We start from the raw sequence: 16,900 nt of genomic DNA, 5'->3' as shown, positions 1-16,900 counted from the left end.
TGTGCAAGCAGATATTTATTTATGTGCCTGAGCCCATCCAGCTCTGGCTGTCATGGATTCCCTAAATTTTTTTAATTTCCTAAATTAATTCCCTCTCTTTCTTCTCCAGTTGCCGAAGCAGCAACAGGAAGAGTTTAGTGGTGGGCACCCCCTCTCCGACCCTCTCACGGCCTCTCTCCCCTCTCTCCGTGCCAACAGGTAAGGGATTATCCCAGTGGATGATCCAGCATCTCCCAAAATTACCCAAATATCTCAAAACTAACAAGATGCAGGGCTTCAGCACCTTGTTAGCAGCAGTGGGCTGGCTCCAGGTGCCTTTTCCAGGGTTGGGAAGTGCTTTAAACACTTTCCCCTGAAGGAGCAGCCTGAAGCACTGTGGACATGGTCCTGGGGTGGGTTTTGGGATGAATTTTCCCCTTTTCTCCCTGCAGCTGGGAGCAGCCCCTTGGACAGCCCACGGAACTTCTCTGCCAGCACCTCCATCAACTTCCCCTTCGCTCGCAGGTGAGCTCCCAGCCCCAGAGCAGTGAATATTCACTGTAAAGATCATTCCCCCTCCAGGGAACTGTTCTGTTGATCTCAAGTGACTCGTTTTGCCTTTGTTTTTGCTTTTCTTCTGCCTGCTTTCTGGCCTGGTGCTGTTTCCTCTGCCATGTTCCTCCTGCCACCCCAGCCATGCTCCTCGGACTGACAGGCAAGTACCAGGGATGGGCATGGGCTGCATTTTGGGGAGGTGTCTGCTCCACATCATCAGGGACCTTCTTTTCTAAGCGTTCAAGGCCAAGCTGGGCAGGGCTTGGAGCAATCTGGTGGAGTGGAAGGTGTTTCTGCAGGTGGCAGGGAATGGGACTGGTTCTTTGAGGTCCTTTCCAATGCAAGCCCATCTGGGACTCTGTGATTCTTTATTTGCATCCCTGTGTGGGGAATTTTGCACCAGGACTGTGCTCCCTGCAGCTCTGGGAGCAGAAATATCTCTGTTCCCATGGCTGGGTGTTCAGCCCCATCTCAAACTCCTGCTGGATTTTCAGAAGATGTCCAGGGATCTCTCATCCAGATCTCCACAGAGGCAGATCCTGCTGCATGCCCTCTGTTTAACTAATTAATTAATTACACATGGAGGGCGGGTGGCTGATTTTAAGCCATCGATTGTCACTGGAAACAAGCCTGAGGCTCTGCTGGTTTGCACACTTGTACCAGAGGGAGCAGCCAGGCTGTGGGGTCAGGAGTTTGCTGGAGCTGCATGTGGCTCCCTGCCAGCTCCTGCTGTCCTTGACCCCACAAGGGAAATGGCAGTGGGAGGTGAAGGGCCTTGTCCTGACCTGGATGTGTCCCCATCCCTTGGAAACATCTCCAAGAGGAAGCATTTGCCTGCGTATGAGCAGTTCCCTTCCTGTTTATGGGCAGGCTCTGCTCCCCGGCGCCTGCTGTCTCAGGATGAGTCTTTGGGAATCCCAGTTTGTCACTGAGAAAACTCCCAGCAGGCTGAATTTTGCTCTAATTAAAAATCAGACTATTGCAGGCTTTTTTTTTTTTTTTCCTGTGTGAAATGAATTCAATGGAGCCCCAGCTCTGTCTCTTCACAGTGACCCTGTCCTCACCCTATGCCTATGCCTGGGGGCCCTGTCCACACTATTTGCAGCCACATGCGCCCTTACCCAAAATGACATTAAAAAGATCATTGCCTTCTCCACTTCAACTAGGGTTAATAATAGTTACATTTGGACTAAACTTCTCTGAACTAGCCTTCCTTCACATCTCAACTCACACATTCTTCAAAGCCATGCTTTTCCTGTGCTCAGGCTCCATCATTCATGGCCTAAATGGTGAACAAGATATCTGAAAAATAGGAGGACTCCAAAAGATACTACCCACAACTACTGCATGCCTTACCATGGGCAACCTTGCCCTAATAGGAACACCATTTCTAGCAGGATTCTACTCAAAAGACTAAATCATCCTACCTAAACACCTGAGCCCTATTTTAACCCTTCTAGCCACATCATTCACAGCAGTGCACACGATCTGCATGACCGTATTAGTGCAGACCAGCTTTGTTCAAACTCTCAGGATGAGTCTTTGGGAATCCCAGTTTCTCACCAAGAAAACTCCCAGCGGGCTGAATTTTGCTCTAATTACAAATCAGACTCTTGCAGCCTTTTTTTTTTTTGCCCTGTGTGAAATGGATTCAGTGGAGTCTCAGCTCTGACCCTGCTGCCTGCCACTGTCCCTGCAACAGCCCCCTGACCTGCAAACCCCTTATTTCACCCCATCTCAGTCCATTCTGAGCAGAGATTTCAGGGCTTTATTCCTCAAAACACCCCTGTGTTCTGTTCCCTGGTTTTTGGCTCTGCTGTTGTTGATTTGCATTTCGATGTTGGGTTTTTTCCCCTGTGTGTGATTGCTGTGTTTGCTCTGGCAGGGCTGATGGCAGAAGGTGGTCACTGGCTTCGTTACCCTCCTCTGGCTATGGGACCAACACCCCCAGCTCCACGGTCTCGGTAACATTTGCTTTCTCATGCTAGCAGATGATAAGATCCTAAACCCCTCTGATTTTTGGTGAAATGCCTCCAAAGCTCCACGGTGCTGGGTTCTAAAGGGCCATGTGCTTTAGCTGCATCCTGCTTCCCAAATGAGCTTTTGAGAAACACATAAGGCTTGGCTGTGGGCTTGCAGCAACCCTGGGGGTTATGGTGTCCCATTAGGGTTAACTTCATCCATAGTGGGGTTACAGCATCTCTGGGTGTTACTCTGTCCTAGGGTTACAGTGTTCCTGAGAGTTACAGCATCCCTGGGAGTTACAGCATCCCTGGACATCAGAGCATCCCTGGGGTTACAGCATCCCTGGGCATCAGAGCATCCCTGAGAGTTACAGCATCCCTAGGAGTTACTGTGTGCTAGGGTTACAGTGTTCCTGGGCATCAGAGTATCCCTGGTGTTACAGCATCCCAGGAGATCTGAGCATCCCTGGGTATCAAAGTATCCCTGGACATCAGAGCATCCCTGGGAATTACAGCATCCCTGAAAATTACAGCATCCCTGGGTATAAGAGCATTCTTGGGAGTTACTGTGTCCTAGAGTTACAGTGTTCCTGGGGTCACAGCATGCCAGGATATCAGAGCAATCCTGGGAGTTACAACATCCCTGAGCATCAGAGCATCCCTGGGAGTTACAGCATCCCTGGGTGTGACAGGACTGAGCTGCCTGGGATGCTGGAGTTACAAGGATTGGGGCTCAGTGGAGCTTTGAGTGGGAGAATGGAGGATTTTGGGCTGGCACTGAGCAGTGCAGACCTCCCCAGCCTGCTCCTGTCCCCATTCCACACCCCCAAACCCACCCCATGCACTGCCTGTCAGTATCCCAACCTCCTCAGAGATTTCCCTCACTGCTGGGAAGCACAGCCCCATCACTGATCTCCTTCCTCCCTGTCTCTCTCTCTGTCCCCAGTCATCTTCATCCTCCCAGGAGCGCCTGCACCAGCTGCCGTACCAGCCCACCCCCGACGAGCTGCATTTCCTTTCTAAGCATTTCCGCAGTACGGAGAGCGTCACGGACGAGGAGGGCCGGCACTCGCCCTGCCTGCGCCCACGATCCCGCAGCCTCAGGTGGGACACAGCTCCCAGGACAGGGCTGGCTTGGTTTGAAACACAGGGGTCTGCTAAGAAAGGCAGCAGCCTCCCCTGGAATGGAAAATGTAAACCCTGTCCCTCTGAGTGATCATATCTGAATTGTCATATCAGATATCTGAATTATCTGCACCTGTAACCTCAGGTGGGACACAGCTCCCAGGACAAGGCTGACTTGCTTTGAAGCACAGGTTGTTGCAGGTGTCTGCTAAGAAAGGCAACAGCCTCCCCTGAAATGGAAAATGTAAACCCTGCCCCTCTGAATGATCATATCTGAATTATCATATCAGATTATCATATCTGAATTATCATATCTGAATTATCTGCACCTACAATCCTGCAGCCTCACGTGGAACAGAGCTCCCAGGGCAAGGCTGGCTTGGTTTGAAACACAGGAGTCTGCTAAGAAAGGCAGGAGCCCCCCCTGGAATGGAAAATGTAAACCCTGTCCTTCTGAGTTATCATATCTGAATTATCATATCTGAATTATCATATCTGAATTATCTGCACCCACGATCCCATGGCCTCAGGTGGGACACAGCTCCCAGGACAAGGCTGGCTTGCTTTGAAACACAGGAGTCTGTTAAGCAAGGCAGCAGCCTCCCCTGAAATGGAAAATGTAAACCCTGCCCTTCTGAGTTATTTTAATTTTGAATTTTTTTTTTGTTAAATTGGGTTTTTTTTTGGTTAAATTTGGTTAAATCCTCTTTTCCCTCTGAAAAATCTCCCGACCCTCTTTGCTACCAGAGGCATAGCTGCAGCCTTGCATGCTGCTGGCCGAAATTTCATTAAAATCAGATTAATTATCTGACAGGGGTTTGTAGGTGGTGAGATTTTCACCCAGGAGATGCCAGTTCTGCAGTTGGCACAGCACAGGCTGGGGCAGGGCTGGGGCTGGTTTTAATCACAACATTTATTATTTTATAGTGGTTAATGAGTTGCTGGCTGCTCCTGTGACTTGCTTTGCATAACGGGATCACCAGGCAGAGCCCTGGGAGGGGCAGTGTTGGGTGAGGGAAGGAGGGAAACTGTGTTTAATGAAGGTTGCTGTGTCCACCAGGAGGTTTGGTTGGTTTTTTTGTTTGCTGGTGAGCTGCAAAAATGGTAACAATGGCAAGAAATTGTGGGATCCAGAGGAAGGGAAAGATGAGCTCGTTCTTGAAAGCTGAGGGGATGGTGGAACATCCAGAACCTCTCAGTTCTGGATTTCCAAGTGACTTGTGTTTGGGGACCTGATTAAGCCTCTCTAGACCACATCCCAGGGACCTCCAGTGTCTGGGAGTGCTGGCCCAAGGCTGGTGACTCCTCTTGGATGAGTTTTCACCACTTGGAGCCAGGATTTAGGAGGAGAGACCAAATTGCTCTCCAGGGGCAGTGACCATTTGCACAGCTGTGAATGACCTGACCCTCGTAATGCTGCCCTTCTCCTCCCTCTGCAGCCCTGGACGGACGAGTGGAACGTTTGACAATGAGGTGGTGATGATGAACCATGTCTACAAGGAGAGGTTCCCCAAGGTAACAGCCAGGACTTGAGGGATGAGCGTGTTGGTGCCTCCATGGCATCCCGGCAGCGCCTTCACCTCCCTGTGGGTGTGTGGAATGCATGGGTAGATCATGGGGGGTGTTGGGGACACTGGAGACACAACAAACCTGGGGTTTGTTATCCACACAAGCAGGCACAGGGCTCTGGAGACTTTGGTGGAGCTTTTGCAGTCTGTTGGAAGCTGGTTCCCAGGTGGGGGCCTTGATGTGCATGTGGATATTTGAGCTGCAGGAGGTGGTGGGATGAGATTCTGGATGGCCAAACCCAGTGCAGGAGGTGGGATGAGATTCTAGATGGTCAAATCAAATGCAGGAGGTGGTAGGGTGAAATCCTGACTGATAAAACCCAGTGCAGGACGTGGTGAATTGAGATCCTGGCTGGCCAAACACAGTCCAGGAAGTAAGATGAAATCCTGGATGGTCAAATCAAATGCAGGGGGTGATAGGATGAGATGCTGACTGATAAAAACCAGTGCATGAGGTGGTGGGATGAGATTCTGGATGGCCAAACCCAGTCCAGGAGGTAGGGTGAGATCCTGGATGGTCAAATCAAATGCAGGAGGTGGTAGGATGAGATCCTGACTGATAAAATCCAGTGCAGAAGGCGGAAGGATGAGATCCTGGCTGGCCAAACCAAGTGCAGGAGGTGATAGGATGAGGTCCTGACTGATAAAATCCAGTACAGGAGGTGGTAGGATGAGATCCTGAATGGTCAAACACAGTCCAGGAAGTAGGATGAGATCCTGGCTGGCCAAACCCATGGCATGGGGACGTGTGTTCCTGGCCATCACCATCCTCTCCACCTTGCAGGCCACAGCCCAAATGGAGGAGCGCCTGCAGGACACCATCACCAACTTCTCCCCGAGCAGCACCCTGCCCCTGGCTGATGGGGTGCTGGGCTTCATCCACCACCAGATCATCGAGCTGGCCCGAGACTGCCTGGCCAAGTCCCAGGGAGCTCTCATCACCTCCCGCTACTTCATGGAGCTGCAGGAGAAGCTGGAGAAGATGCTCCGAGACGTGAGTATGGAGGGGCAGTTCCCTGTCTGGTGCCACCTGGTGAGGCCACCAAGAGACACCTGGATTCTGTCTCCACTCCCAACAGGCTCAGGAGCGTTCTGAGAGCGAGGAGGTGAAGTTCATTGATCAGCTGGTGAGGAAGCTGCTGATCATCATCTCCCGGCCTGCCCGACTTCTGGAGTGCCTGGTAAGACATGGAGGCTCCTGTCTTGTCTTTCATGGTCTATGCCAGCCCAGAGAGGAGGCAAAGCCTCCAGGATGCCCCCAGATCTCTGGAAGTGTCCAAGGCCAGGTTGGATGGGGCTTGGAGCAACCTGGAATGGTGGAAGGTGTCCCTGCCCATGGCAGGGGGTTGGAATGAGATTATCTTTAAGTTCCCTTCTGACCCAAACCATTCTGTGACTCTGTGGTTTTCAGGTTTTTTGGTTTTTCTTTTTGGTTGATTTGCTCAATTTCTAAAGCAGTGACCTTGTGCTGTGGTTCCTGATGAAATTTTCATCTCCATTAGTTTTCCTTCCAAGGTCAACTCACAGAGCTACATTTTTTTTTCCATCACCCTTGACCTGGGGAATGATGCATCCGGGGCCTGTCCCCAGTCACAGGTGTCACCTGCAAGGCTTAGAGTGATAATTTAACTTTGCAAAATCTCTCTCCTCAACTGTGCTTGGTTTTCCCCATCCAGGAGTTCGACCCAGAGGAGTTTTACCATCTCCTGGAAGCTGCAGAAGGACATGCCAAAGTTGGACAGGGAATAAAGACTGATATTCCCCGATACATCATCAGCCAGCTGGGGCTCGTCAAGGACCCACTGGAGGGTAAGGAACCACTCTGAGGTCTGCAGGAGGATGTGGACTCCCAGTTTGGCCACTGGTGATCCCAACTGAGCACTGGGGGGTGTCAGGGAGACCTGCAGGGCTGAGCTGGTGTCATGGCAGGGAGGTCACAGCAGGACCAGGACGATGGCCAAGTCCTTCTGGCCAGCCCCACATCCCTTATTATTGCTTCCAACACGTTCAGCAAAGCAGATTAAGCTCAAAAACACTTAATCCATGGCCCTGGGGGGTGAATCATAATCCCTGGAGAACGCAGGAATGACTATCAAAAAAAAAAAAAAAAGAATTATATAAATGTTTAACCTTGTGTTGAACCTCTTAACGTCATGACCTGAATTTCTCCATAGGATAGTTCAAGCAAAGCATGTGGCCAAATCCCCATGGGGTCCCTGGGTTTGGGGGGAGAGTGGTTGGGCAGGGGGTGATTTTGGTGGGTGTTGAGCATGAGGAAAGTGAAAACCACCCCTGTGATCTGCAGAAATGGGGCAGCTGGATCACTTCGACAGTGGGAACACCATCACACCGGAGAACGATGACACCTGTGAGGTGAGCGTGGTCCCACCTGCTGCTTCCAGCTTCCTCCCACCTCACCCCACACCAGAGCTCCTGGCAGCTGTCCTAGACTGGGAGCTGTTCATTTTGGATTGTCCCCAGGGGCGATTGATGTACTCAAGGGGAAGATCTCACAGTCCCTCATTTGGCTTCTTGAGTGGACAGAGCTCAGAGTGGGCTCGATCTGCAGACCATCTCAGGCTTCTGCTTTGGGGTTTGACACTGGGGAGGGCTCTGGCAGAAAGAAGCTTTTGGAGGTGGTACATGATGGTGCTGGGTGAATTCCTCCTTCATTAAAAACCTGTGTGTTCCTCAGAGCCAGCCTTCAATCCCCGTGCCACGGAGGAAGCCCTGCGAGGGGGACTTTGAGACCATCAAGCTGATCAGCAATGGGGCTTACGGGTGAGTTGGGGAGCTCCTATCAGTTGTCTCCATCTGTAAATGACTCCAAAGCCTTTCTTTGTCCATGCCCCACCGAGTGGTGGCTGGAGGATTTGGGTTGAGGTCCGGCTGTTCCTCCAGGGCCGTGTACCTGGTGAGGCACAGGGAGACGCGGCAGCGCTTCGCCCTGAAGAAAATCAACAAGCAGAACCTCATCCTGAGGAACCAGATCCAGCAGGTGTTTGTGGAGAGGGACATCCTCACCTTTGCTGAGAACCCCTTTGTGGTCAGCATGTTCTGCTCCTTCGAGACCAAGCGGCACCTCTGCATGGTCATGGAGTACGTGGAAGGTGAGAGCAGAGCTCGGGGCTGAGTGGTGCAGGGAGCAGGGGAGGATATCAAAGCCTGAGCATCAAGGACACCATCTGGACATCTCCTACCCTGCTGTGCTCCAGGAAAGCACAAGGAGATGATTTTGTGATCCTGATCTCCTTGATGAAGGTGGTGACCATGGTCACCGATGGGAGTATTTGTGCCCCGTGCCAGGGGATCAGCTGCTCAGAGGGGCTGGCTGGGAGCCTGCTGGTCCTGCTGAGCTCGCTGCCTTCCCTGAGCCCCCTGTGTCCCCACAGGGGGGGACTGTGCCACGCTGCTGAAGAACATGGGCCCCCTGCCCGTGGACATGGCCAAGATGTACTTTGCCGAGACCGTTCTTGCCCTGGAGTATCTCCACAACTACGGCATCGTGCACCGGGACCTCAAACCTGACAAGTGAGCCTGTGGGGCAGCTCTGAGCAAGGGTGGGGCTTTGAATGGGGAAGGGAAAGCCAAGAGGGAAGGGCGGAATGGGTTTTGTTCCTCAGAGACTGGTTCTGTGCTGTTGCATCAGGACCAGAGGCCCTGGGGTGCGGCTGGTCCATCTCAGGTCTCCCCAGAAGCAACCAGCAGCATTGTGGGGTGTCTGTCTTCTCCTGCAGTTTGCTCATCACCTCCATGGGCCACATAAAGCTGACAGACTTTGGTCTGTCAAAGATTGGCCTGATGAACATGACCACGAACCTCTACGAAGGGCACATGGAGAAGGACACGCGGGAGTTCATGGACAAGCAGGTACGAGGTCCTGCTCCACGTGGCTGACCTGCCATCCCTGATAACCTCAGGATTTGTTGCAAAGGTCACTGCAGAGGTGTGAGCCCCTGCTTCCCTCACAGGTGTGTGGCACTCCGGAGTACATTGCCCCTGAAGTCATCCTCATCCAGGGCTATGGGAAGCCCGTGGACTGGTGGGCCATGGGCATCATCCTCTACGAGTTCCTGGTGGGCTGTGTCCCCTTCTTCGGAGACACCCCCGAGGAGCTCTTCGGGCAGGTCATCAGTGGTGAGTGCCAGGGACACATTTGTGCTCCCAACAGCCAAGGATCCTCCTTTAACACGTGGGAAGCTCCATTCCTTCCTGTCACCCTCGCTGAGCAGCGAGGAGGCTCCTCAAGCTTTGACTCCCCACTTTGGGAGAGCCCTTCCCCTGCTGCAGCTCCTGGGAGACTTTCCTGCTGCCCAGAAGTGTCCAAACCCTTCCAGCCACCCCAACCCTCTTTTCCTGTTTCCTTGCAGATGAAATTATGTGGCCAGAAGGGGACGAGGCTCTCCCTGCAGATGCCCAGGACCTGATCACACGGTTGCTGAGGCAGTGTCCCCTTGAGCGCCTGGGCACTGGTAAGCATGGCAGCCCCCTTAGGGGCACCTTGTTTCCCATCAAATTTATATGGCTTTGAGTCCAAAGCATGTCCTGCCATGCTGAGGGTGCTCAGAGGAAGTGTCCTGCTTCACAGGGCTCCTGTCTATCTTTTTTAAGCTGTTTGCTCTGTGTGGAGGGCAGACTGTGCTGTTTAGGGTGGCAGTGGGAGCACTCTGGGTCTTGCCCCATGCCCCTGACATGGGTTTCTCTGCCTGGCAGGAGGTGCACACGAGGTGAAGCACCATTCCTTCTTCCTCCATCTGGACTGGAACGGGCTGCTGCGGCAGAAGGCCGAGTTCATCCCCCAGCTGGAGTCGGAGGATGACACCAGCTACTTTGACAGTGAGGCCAAATCCATCCTTCTTCCACCTCTGCCAATCCATTATCCCAGCTGCACTTTGGATGCTCCCACAGGGGATGAAAATCTCCTGGGTGAAGCTGGTCGCTTTACAACCCAAATCACAAAAGAGATACAATCCTCTTTGCAGGCTGCTCACCCTTACCTGCTTCATCCCCCAGAACTCCCCTGGGGTTTGGGGCTGGGCTGTCACCCTTTGGGGCCCTGCTGCAGGCAGCATGTGGGGTGTTTCAGGCAGGGTGACATCCCTTCCCCTCTGGCTGCAGGCAGGGTGACATCCCTTCCCCTCTTGCTTTCAGCCCGCTCTGAGAGGTATCGTCACTTGGACTCAGAGGATGAGGAAACCAACGATGAGGAATCATCAGTGGAGATTGGGCAGTTCTCCTCCTGCTCCCACCGCTTCAGCAAGGTGCTCCAGCCCCTCCTGCAGCATCCCAAATGCTGTGGCACCACAAACAGCGTGGCTGTGCCGAGCATCGCCGTCTTAGCTGACACCACAGCACCCAAACTCCCAAATTTCTGCTCCTTGCTGATGGCTCCTCTCCCTCTCAGGTGTACAGCAGCTCAGAATTCCTGGCGGTCAACTCCACCCTGAGCCTCTCGTCCTCTGACCGGAGTCACTGCGATGACAAGGAGGAGCGGTGGGACCGGCACTCGGGGGATGAGGACAGGAGCAGGCCAGCGGGCACCGAGCCCCGGTGAGTGGCCAGGGGGGCTGCACTGATGGGGTGGGCTCCTGACGGTGCCCAGGGCTTGTGCCAGCCCCAAGGGTTTGTGCCGGGACCAAGGGTTTGCGCACGAGGTGTCGACCAAGGGTTTGTGCTGGACCAAGTTGCACAACTGGGGTTTGTGCTGGGATCAAGAGTTTGTGCTGACACCACGGGTTTGTGATGGCACTGAAGGGTTTGTGTTATTTCTGAGGGGTCAGGGGGATGTGTCCTGGGGGTGCTGCAGTGGCTCAGTGCCATCTGCCTTGCCCACCCTGGGTTATCCTGAGCCCTCCTGCTCTTCCCCACAGCCTGCGCTCCTGGACGTCCGGCAGCTCCAGCTCCCGGCACGAGCGGAGCCGCAGCCCCACGGCACTGCCCAGCACCCTCAGCCTGGACACCATGCCCAAGTTTGCCTTCTCCTCGGAGGATGAGAGCCCTTGTGTGGCATCCAAGCCAGAGAGACCCAAGTTTGTGGTGGGAGACTCGGACGTGGGGACTGGCGGCGCGGTGAAGCAGTCGGCGTTATCTGGTGAGTAGGCTGCGGGCAGCGTGGGGATCTCTGGGGACAACCAGGGTCCTGCAGTATGGAATTAGATCCCAATATTGCCAGATGGAATGTGCCTGGGCTGGTCTGGCTCTTGCTGCTTGACCAAGGGCGGCAGCTGTGGTGGTTTCACCTCAGAGACACCTTTGGCTGGCTGGATATTGCAGCAAAAGTGAGGGTGCCACCTCAAGGGTCTCTTCCCTGACTGATCCATCCCCAGGATGGAGCTGCCTCACATTGGGCGCCAATATATTGGAATTAAATCCCAATATAGCCAGATGGGACGTGCCTGGGCTGGTCTGGCTCTTGCTGCTTGACCAAGGGTGGCAGCTGTGGTGTTTTCACCTCAGAGACACCTTTGGCTAAGCAGGGTGCTGCAGCTGGTACTTGGGACAAGTCCAGGCATGCAGGAACTTAGGTTTACCTCTGGCAGAAAGGCTTTAGGCAAAGTGAAGGAAAAAGAGTCTGATTCTGCTGAAGGGTTTGGATCCAGAGCTTTATTCCTGGCCCACAGGCCCCTGAATGCAGCAACAGCTCCAACAGAATGAAAGCCGCGTGGTTGCTGTGTCTTTTTAACCCCAGGGAGAGGGGGAGGGAAGGGGTAGGGATCCCACCAACCAGGTAAGAAAGGGGAAGTCTCAGGGGACAAATGACATTGGATGGCCCAATGTCCCCCAGGGCTGAGAGGCATCTTTTGAACTCTGCCAATCACACGATGCCCTTGCTGGAATGTTAAGATTGACGGACAGCACTTAGCAGAGGCAAGGGAGGGGTTATTGGCACACCTGGGTAAAGAACCGGGATACTGAGACAGGCGAATACATCACACTGCAACACTGCAGGGCACGGGGTGGCTTCTCCACATCCCCAAACCCTCCCTCCTCCCCTCCATGCAGCCGATCTGGTGAGCCTGAACCGCATCCGCCTGCGGAGCAACAGCACCGGCACCAAGAACTCGACCCCGCGGAGCCTGGAGCCCAGCGGGGGCCGTCGGCTCAGCACCCAGAAGGATGTGCCCGACAGGCAGAGAGCCTCCCTGGGCAGCCGTGTGCCCAAATCTGCCTCCGTCTCAGCCCTGTCCCTCATCATCACCTCAGGTCTGTGTGCTGGCTGATTCACCCTGCTGGATGGCCACTGCCAGGTGGTTTTGCCGGACTGAGGTGGCTCCTTCTGCTTGCAGATGACTTTGGTGGCAGCGCCCTGATGAGCCCCATCTCCCCTCACTCCCTCTCGTCCAACCCCTCTTCCCGGGACTCCTCCCCGAGCCGAGACTCCTCCCTGGCCATCGCCAGCCTGCGGCCACCCATCATCATCCACAGCTCGGGGAAGAAGTACGGCTTCACCCTGCGCGCCATCCGCGTCTACATGGGCGACAGCGACGTCTACACCGTCCACCACATGGTCTGGGTACGTGCCCTGGGGTCTGGCGGTGCTTTAAACCCCAGGAGGGAGCTGGGATCCAAATAAAACCGCTCTGTTTGTGTTGCAGAGCGTGGAAGAGGGGAGCCCTGCGCAGGAGGCCGGGCTGAGGGCAGGAGATCTCATCACACACGTGAACGGAGAGTCCGTGCTGGGTTTGGTCCATCGGGACGTGGTGGAGCTGCTGCTGAAGGTGGGTGACCAGAGCCACTCTGCTCTCCCAGGAAATCAATTCATCATTGGCAGCTGAGGCAGGAGCTGGCTCAGATCTGGTGCTGCAAAGATTTTTTTTCCATCCCCCAGAGTGGGAATAAAGTGGCCCTGCGGACCACTGCCCTGGAAAACACCTCCATTAAAATCGGTCCTGCAAGGAAAAACAGCTCCAAGACAAGGATGGCACGGAGGAGTAAAAAGAGCAGGAAAAGGGATGGCCAAGACAGGTAGGTGAAACTGTGATAAAATGGCATTTATCCCACTGTGTGGGGTACTGGGAGAATGCTGTGGATCTGCCATATCAGGGTGTCCAGGGTGGTCTGGTTCTGCCAACACTGGGTTGGATGCTCTGGATTTGCCATACTGGGATGGCCAGTGGGGTCTGGTCCTGCCTGCACTGGGTTGGATGCTGGGGATCTGCCATATCAGGGTGTCCAGTGGGGTCTGGTCCTGCTGCCATAAGGTCAGCAGACTTGCAACTAACAGCTTTGAGAAGCCAAATTATTCCTATCCCCACAGCAGGAGAAAATCCCTTTTCAAGAAGATCTCCAAGCAGTCGTCGGTGCTGCACACCAGCCGCAGCTTCTCCTCCGGTCTCCACCACTCCCTGTCCTCCAGCGAGAGCCTCCCGGAGTCCCCCACGCACAGCCTGTCCCCGGGTCCCACCACGCCGTGCCGCAGCCCCGCTCCCGACCTGCCCTCAGGTACCCCGGGGGGGGATATTGGCTCGGGGCAGGGCAGGATGCTGCGTGTCCCTCGGGGAGGCCGCGTCCCTCCATCCCTACAGTGACCTTTTCTCTTTGTACGGCAGATGCTGTGTCCCCTCAGAGCACCTCTCCCTCCTCCAGCACCCCAACGTCACCCGCCGGCCACGTGCGCCCCAGCTCCCTGCACGGGCTGGCCCCCAAACTGGGTGGGCCGCGCTACAAAGTGGGACGACGCAAATCCACCAGCAGCATCCCCCCCTCGCCCCTGGCCTGCACCCCTTCCTCGGCCCAGCGCCCGCCTTCCCCGCAGCGCTCCCCGTCTCCGCTCCACGGGTACCCCAAAACGCCCCATTCCTTCCAGGGCAAGACCCTGTCCCCCCCCACCATCGTCCGGCAGAGCTCCCGGCCCCGCAGCGCCGACTGCCCCCGCTCCCCCCTGCTCAAGCGCGTCCAGTCGGCCGAGAAGATCGTCACCATCCTGGCCGAGAAGAAAACCGGCGGCCGCAAGCTGGGCCTGGAGATGATGTCCTCGCTGGATGGGGAGGCCATCGCCGAGGGGGACGCGCTGTCCTACCCCGGGGAGCACGGGTACCACCCCGGCAGCTCCCGGCTGGCCGAGCGGCACGAGCGGGACCAGGAGATGGTGGTGATGCGGCGGCTGAACCTGTCGGAGCGCAGGGACTCGTTCAAGAAGCAAGAGGCGGTGCAAGAAGTGAGCTTTGACGAGCAGGAGACGGCGGCAGGAGGTGAAGATGGTGGCAAGAGCGAGGAAGGGCAGGGCACGGCCGGTGCGGAGCTGCTGCCGAAGCTGAAGCCCGGCACGGTGCCGCAGATCGCGGTGCAGGGCTCGGAGAGCGACGAGCAGGAGCCGGCGGTGCCCGAGTGGGAGTGCCAGGGCTCCTACCCCATCAGCAGCACGGAGCAGCCCAGCAGCAGCATCATCTCCTTGCCCTGGTGGGATGGGTGTGAGCACCGGGACCGTGGCTCCCAGCAGCAGCAGCAGCAGCAGCGGAACTGCGGGCAGGGCTCACCCAGCCACTGGCAGGTGCCAGCACAGGGCCAGGAGCAAACAGGGGCTCATCTCCCGGCTCCCCGGGGCGTGTGGAGCGGGGCCAAGCACGCCTGAGCCCCATGCAGGCACCAGGGATGGCTCAGGCTCCCTGCAGCATCCCCAGCACCCCGTTCTGTGCGGCACATCCATGAGAAAAATGTCCCCGGAGCCACTCTGGACCCTGGCCGGGCCGGCTGTGCCCCGGCACTTGGCCCCCCTGGAAGGCTTTTTGTACTCCCTGAAAGATGCTCATATTTTTATAGAGACGCAGGAGCTTTTCCGGCAGCGGCGTTTCCCCAGCTGGGCCCCAACCTCTGTGTACAGAAAAGGACTCGATGCAAATATTCCTTAATTAATTTATTACTTTTTATAAGCTAAACGGGCAGTGCAGGACTGTCGCAGGGGCCAACCCAGCTCTGGGAGTCCCAGCCTTTCCCGTGCGTCTCCCAGCCCACTGTTTTCTAACCCACTTGCTTTTCCCTACTTTTAAACTCCAGTTCTAGCTGGAAACACTCCAAATCTCCTAAGAACCCCATAACTCTAATATTTAAAATTAAAACAAAACCCCAAATCCACAGCAACATCCCCAAAATGCTGGGATGCGGGGGGGGGGAAATATTCTTTGCATATGGATCATCAGATGATGAACATATGGATAATTTTATAAGCTTATAGGAGGTATAAAAAGGATTTAATTATTTTATTTGGAGATTTTGTAGCCTCCATTTGGCCCTTCCAGGTGGGGAAAACTGAGACATTCCCCAGATGGGAATATCAATGGGACTTTTAGGGTCAGTTTTTGCTCTTTCAAAAATCCCATGATGTTGGTGGGTCAGTGCACATACACTTACAAAATCCCAGTTTAATTTATTTTTTTTTTTAAATTGCCCTAACCCAGTGAGCACCTGTGCTGCTCCACTTGTCATTTGGGAATTTCACCCCTTTCTTTCCCCCCTCGTTGCTCTCTATCCAACAAACAACAGCTCAACCCAGCATTTCTCCCCCGTTTCTACCGTTTTCTGGCCTATAAACGTTTCCATTTGTTGATGCATGTTCTGGCCTCCCCTCCCCTGCCGTGGTTTGGTGACAGGGGGACATCCCTGGTTTGCCAACCCCGCTGCCATCAGGTGTCACCGTTACCCCGGTGGATTTTTTTGGGCTGCGTGTTGGATTCTTTTGTGCACGTGTGGTTTGTGCCAGGCTCCGTATCCCGCTTCTCCCGTTCAACTGGTGCTGTTAAACCCCCCAGAAATGAGCAACCAGAGCTGCTCCGTGTTTCCTTTGCTTCTCCCTCCTCTCTCTGTAGGAAGGTCTTGGGAAGGCAGCGGGGTTTTGGGGAGACACCGGGCACCCCCTGCCCCCTGGCACGGTGGCATGGGGGGCTTGGCTGCACACTGGTGGCGTGGGTAAGGTGGGAAGAGGAATTTTTAAAGTGGGAAATGTCTTAAAAGCCGAGGGGACTGTGTGTTCCTGCCCAGTGCCCGGCTCTGTTCGTACCTTCGGGAAGTTTTATGTTGGATTAAAATCGTCCCTTGCGCTGAGTGTGGTGTCCAGTGGCACTGGAGAGTGCAGGGCAGAGAGTGCCCGCTCTGGGGGTGATGGCAGGGGGTGAACGGGGTGCCAGCACAGCTGGGAGGGAGGGGAGGTGGCCCTGCAGTGGCACTGGGAGGCTGGCACCCAGCCTGGCTCAGGCACCAGTCCCAGTGTGGTGCCAGTGCCCGGAGCAGCGTCCCACACCCCAGTGACCTGTGCCCAGGGCAGTGCCCCGTGCTTGGTGCCACTCCCCACTCCAGGTATGCCCCATTCCCAAATCCATGCCCCATTCCCAAATCCCTGCCTCATTCCTAAATCCATGCCCCAGTCCCAAATCCCTGCCCCATTCCCAAATCCCTGCCTCATTCCTAAATCCATGCCCCAGTCCCAAATCCCTGCCCCATTCCCATATCCCTGCCTCATTCCTAAATCCATGCCCCACTCCCAAATCCATGCCCCATGCTCTGTCCCTGTGCCGTGCCCGGTGCCCCATGCCCAGTGCAGTGCCCCGTGTCCGGTGCTGTGCCCAGTGTCCAATGCCCAGTGCAGGGCCGGTGCTGTGCCCTGTTCCTGGTTCAATCCTGGTTCAATTCCAGTACAATCCCAGTTCAATCCTGGTTCAATTCCGGTACAATCCCGGTGCTGTGCACCATTCCCGGGACAATCCCGGTACAACCCCT

General features: G+C 55.1%; 1 protein-coding gene across 3 annotated transcripts in view; it reads left to right on the top strand.

The window, feature by feature from the left end:
• Positions 1 to 16,228, top strand: part of MAST3 (microtubule associated serine/threonine kinase 3) — a 30,196-nt gene extending 13,968 nt beyond the window's left edge. For 2 of the 3 annotated variants that reach the window (XM_064734538.1, XM_064734536.1), the window contains 26 exons: positions 110 to 198; positions 432 to 504; positions 674 to 694; positions 2,420 to 2,498; positions 3,445 to 3,602; positions 5,063 to 5,138; positions 5,976 to 6,185; positions 6,271 to 6,372; positions 6,868 to 7,000; positions 7,497 to 7,564; positions 7,887 to 7,972; positions 8,093 to 8,301; positions 8,584 to 8,722; positions 8,929 to 9,061; positions 9,163 to 9,328; positions 9,562 to 9,663; positions 9,905 to 10,027; positions 10,343 to 10,452; positions 10,596 to 10,741; positions 11,062 to 11,282; positions 12,194 to 12,394; positions 12,478 to 12,704; positions 12,787 to 12,909; positions 13,020 to 13,156; positions 13,449 to 13,633; positions 13,741 to 16,228. In XM_064734538.1, coding sequence (XP_064590608.1) covers positions 110 to 198; positions 432 to 504; positions 674 to 694; positions 2,420 to 2,498; positions 3,445 to 3,602; positions 5,063 to 5,138; positions 5,976 to 6,185; positions 6,271 to 6,372; positions 6,868 to 7,000; positions 7,497 to 7,564; positions 7,887 to 7,972; positions 8,093 to 8,301; positions 8,584 to 8,722; positions 8,929 to 9,061; positions 9,163 to 9,328; positions 9,562 to 9,663; positions 9,905 to 10,027; positions 10,343 to 10,452; positions 10,596 to 10,741; positions 11,062 to 11,282; positions 12,194 to 12,394; positions 12,478 to 12,704; positions 12,787 to 12,909; positions 13,020 to 13,156; positions 13,449 to 13,633; positions 13,741 to 14,762 — 4,339 coding nt within the window. In that variant the 3' untranslated portion in view covers positions 14,763 to 16,228. The remainder of the gene's footprint in view (positions 1 to 109; positions 199 to 431; positions 505 to 673; positions 695 to 2,419; positions 2,499 to 3,444; positions 3,603 to 5,062; positions 5,139 to 5,975; positions 6,186 to 6,270; positions 6,373 to 6,867; positions 7,001 to 7,496; positions 7,565 to 7,886; positions 7,973 to 8,092; positions 8,302 to 8,583; positions 8,723 to 8,928; positions 9,062 to 9,162; positions 9,329 to 9,561; positions 9,664 to 9,904; positions 10,028 to 10,342; positions 10,453 to 10,595; positions 10,742 to 11,061; positions 11,283 to 12,193; positions 12,395 to 12,477; positions 12,705 to 12,786; positions 12,910 to 13,019; positions 13,157 to 13,448; positions 13,634 to 13,740) is intronic. The other variant, XM_064734539.1, reaches the window with a different exon arrangement.
• The last annotated feature ends 672 nt before the right edge of the window (positions 16,229 to 16,900 follow it).

The sequence above is a fragment of the Zonotrichia leucophrys genome, chromosome 28, assembly GCF_028769735.1.
Source record: "Zonotrichia leucophrys gambelii isolate GWCS_2022_RI chromosome 28, RI_Zleu_2.0, whole genome shotgun sequence".
Lineage (NCBI taxonomy): Eukaryota > Metazoa > Chordata > Aves > Passeriformes > Passerellidae > Zonotrichia > Zonotrichia leucophrys.
Note: the sequence above shows the minus strand (reverse complement) of the source record. Positions and strands in the feature narration are given on the sequence as shown.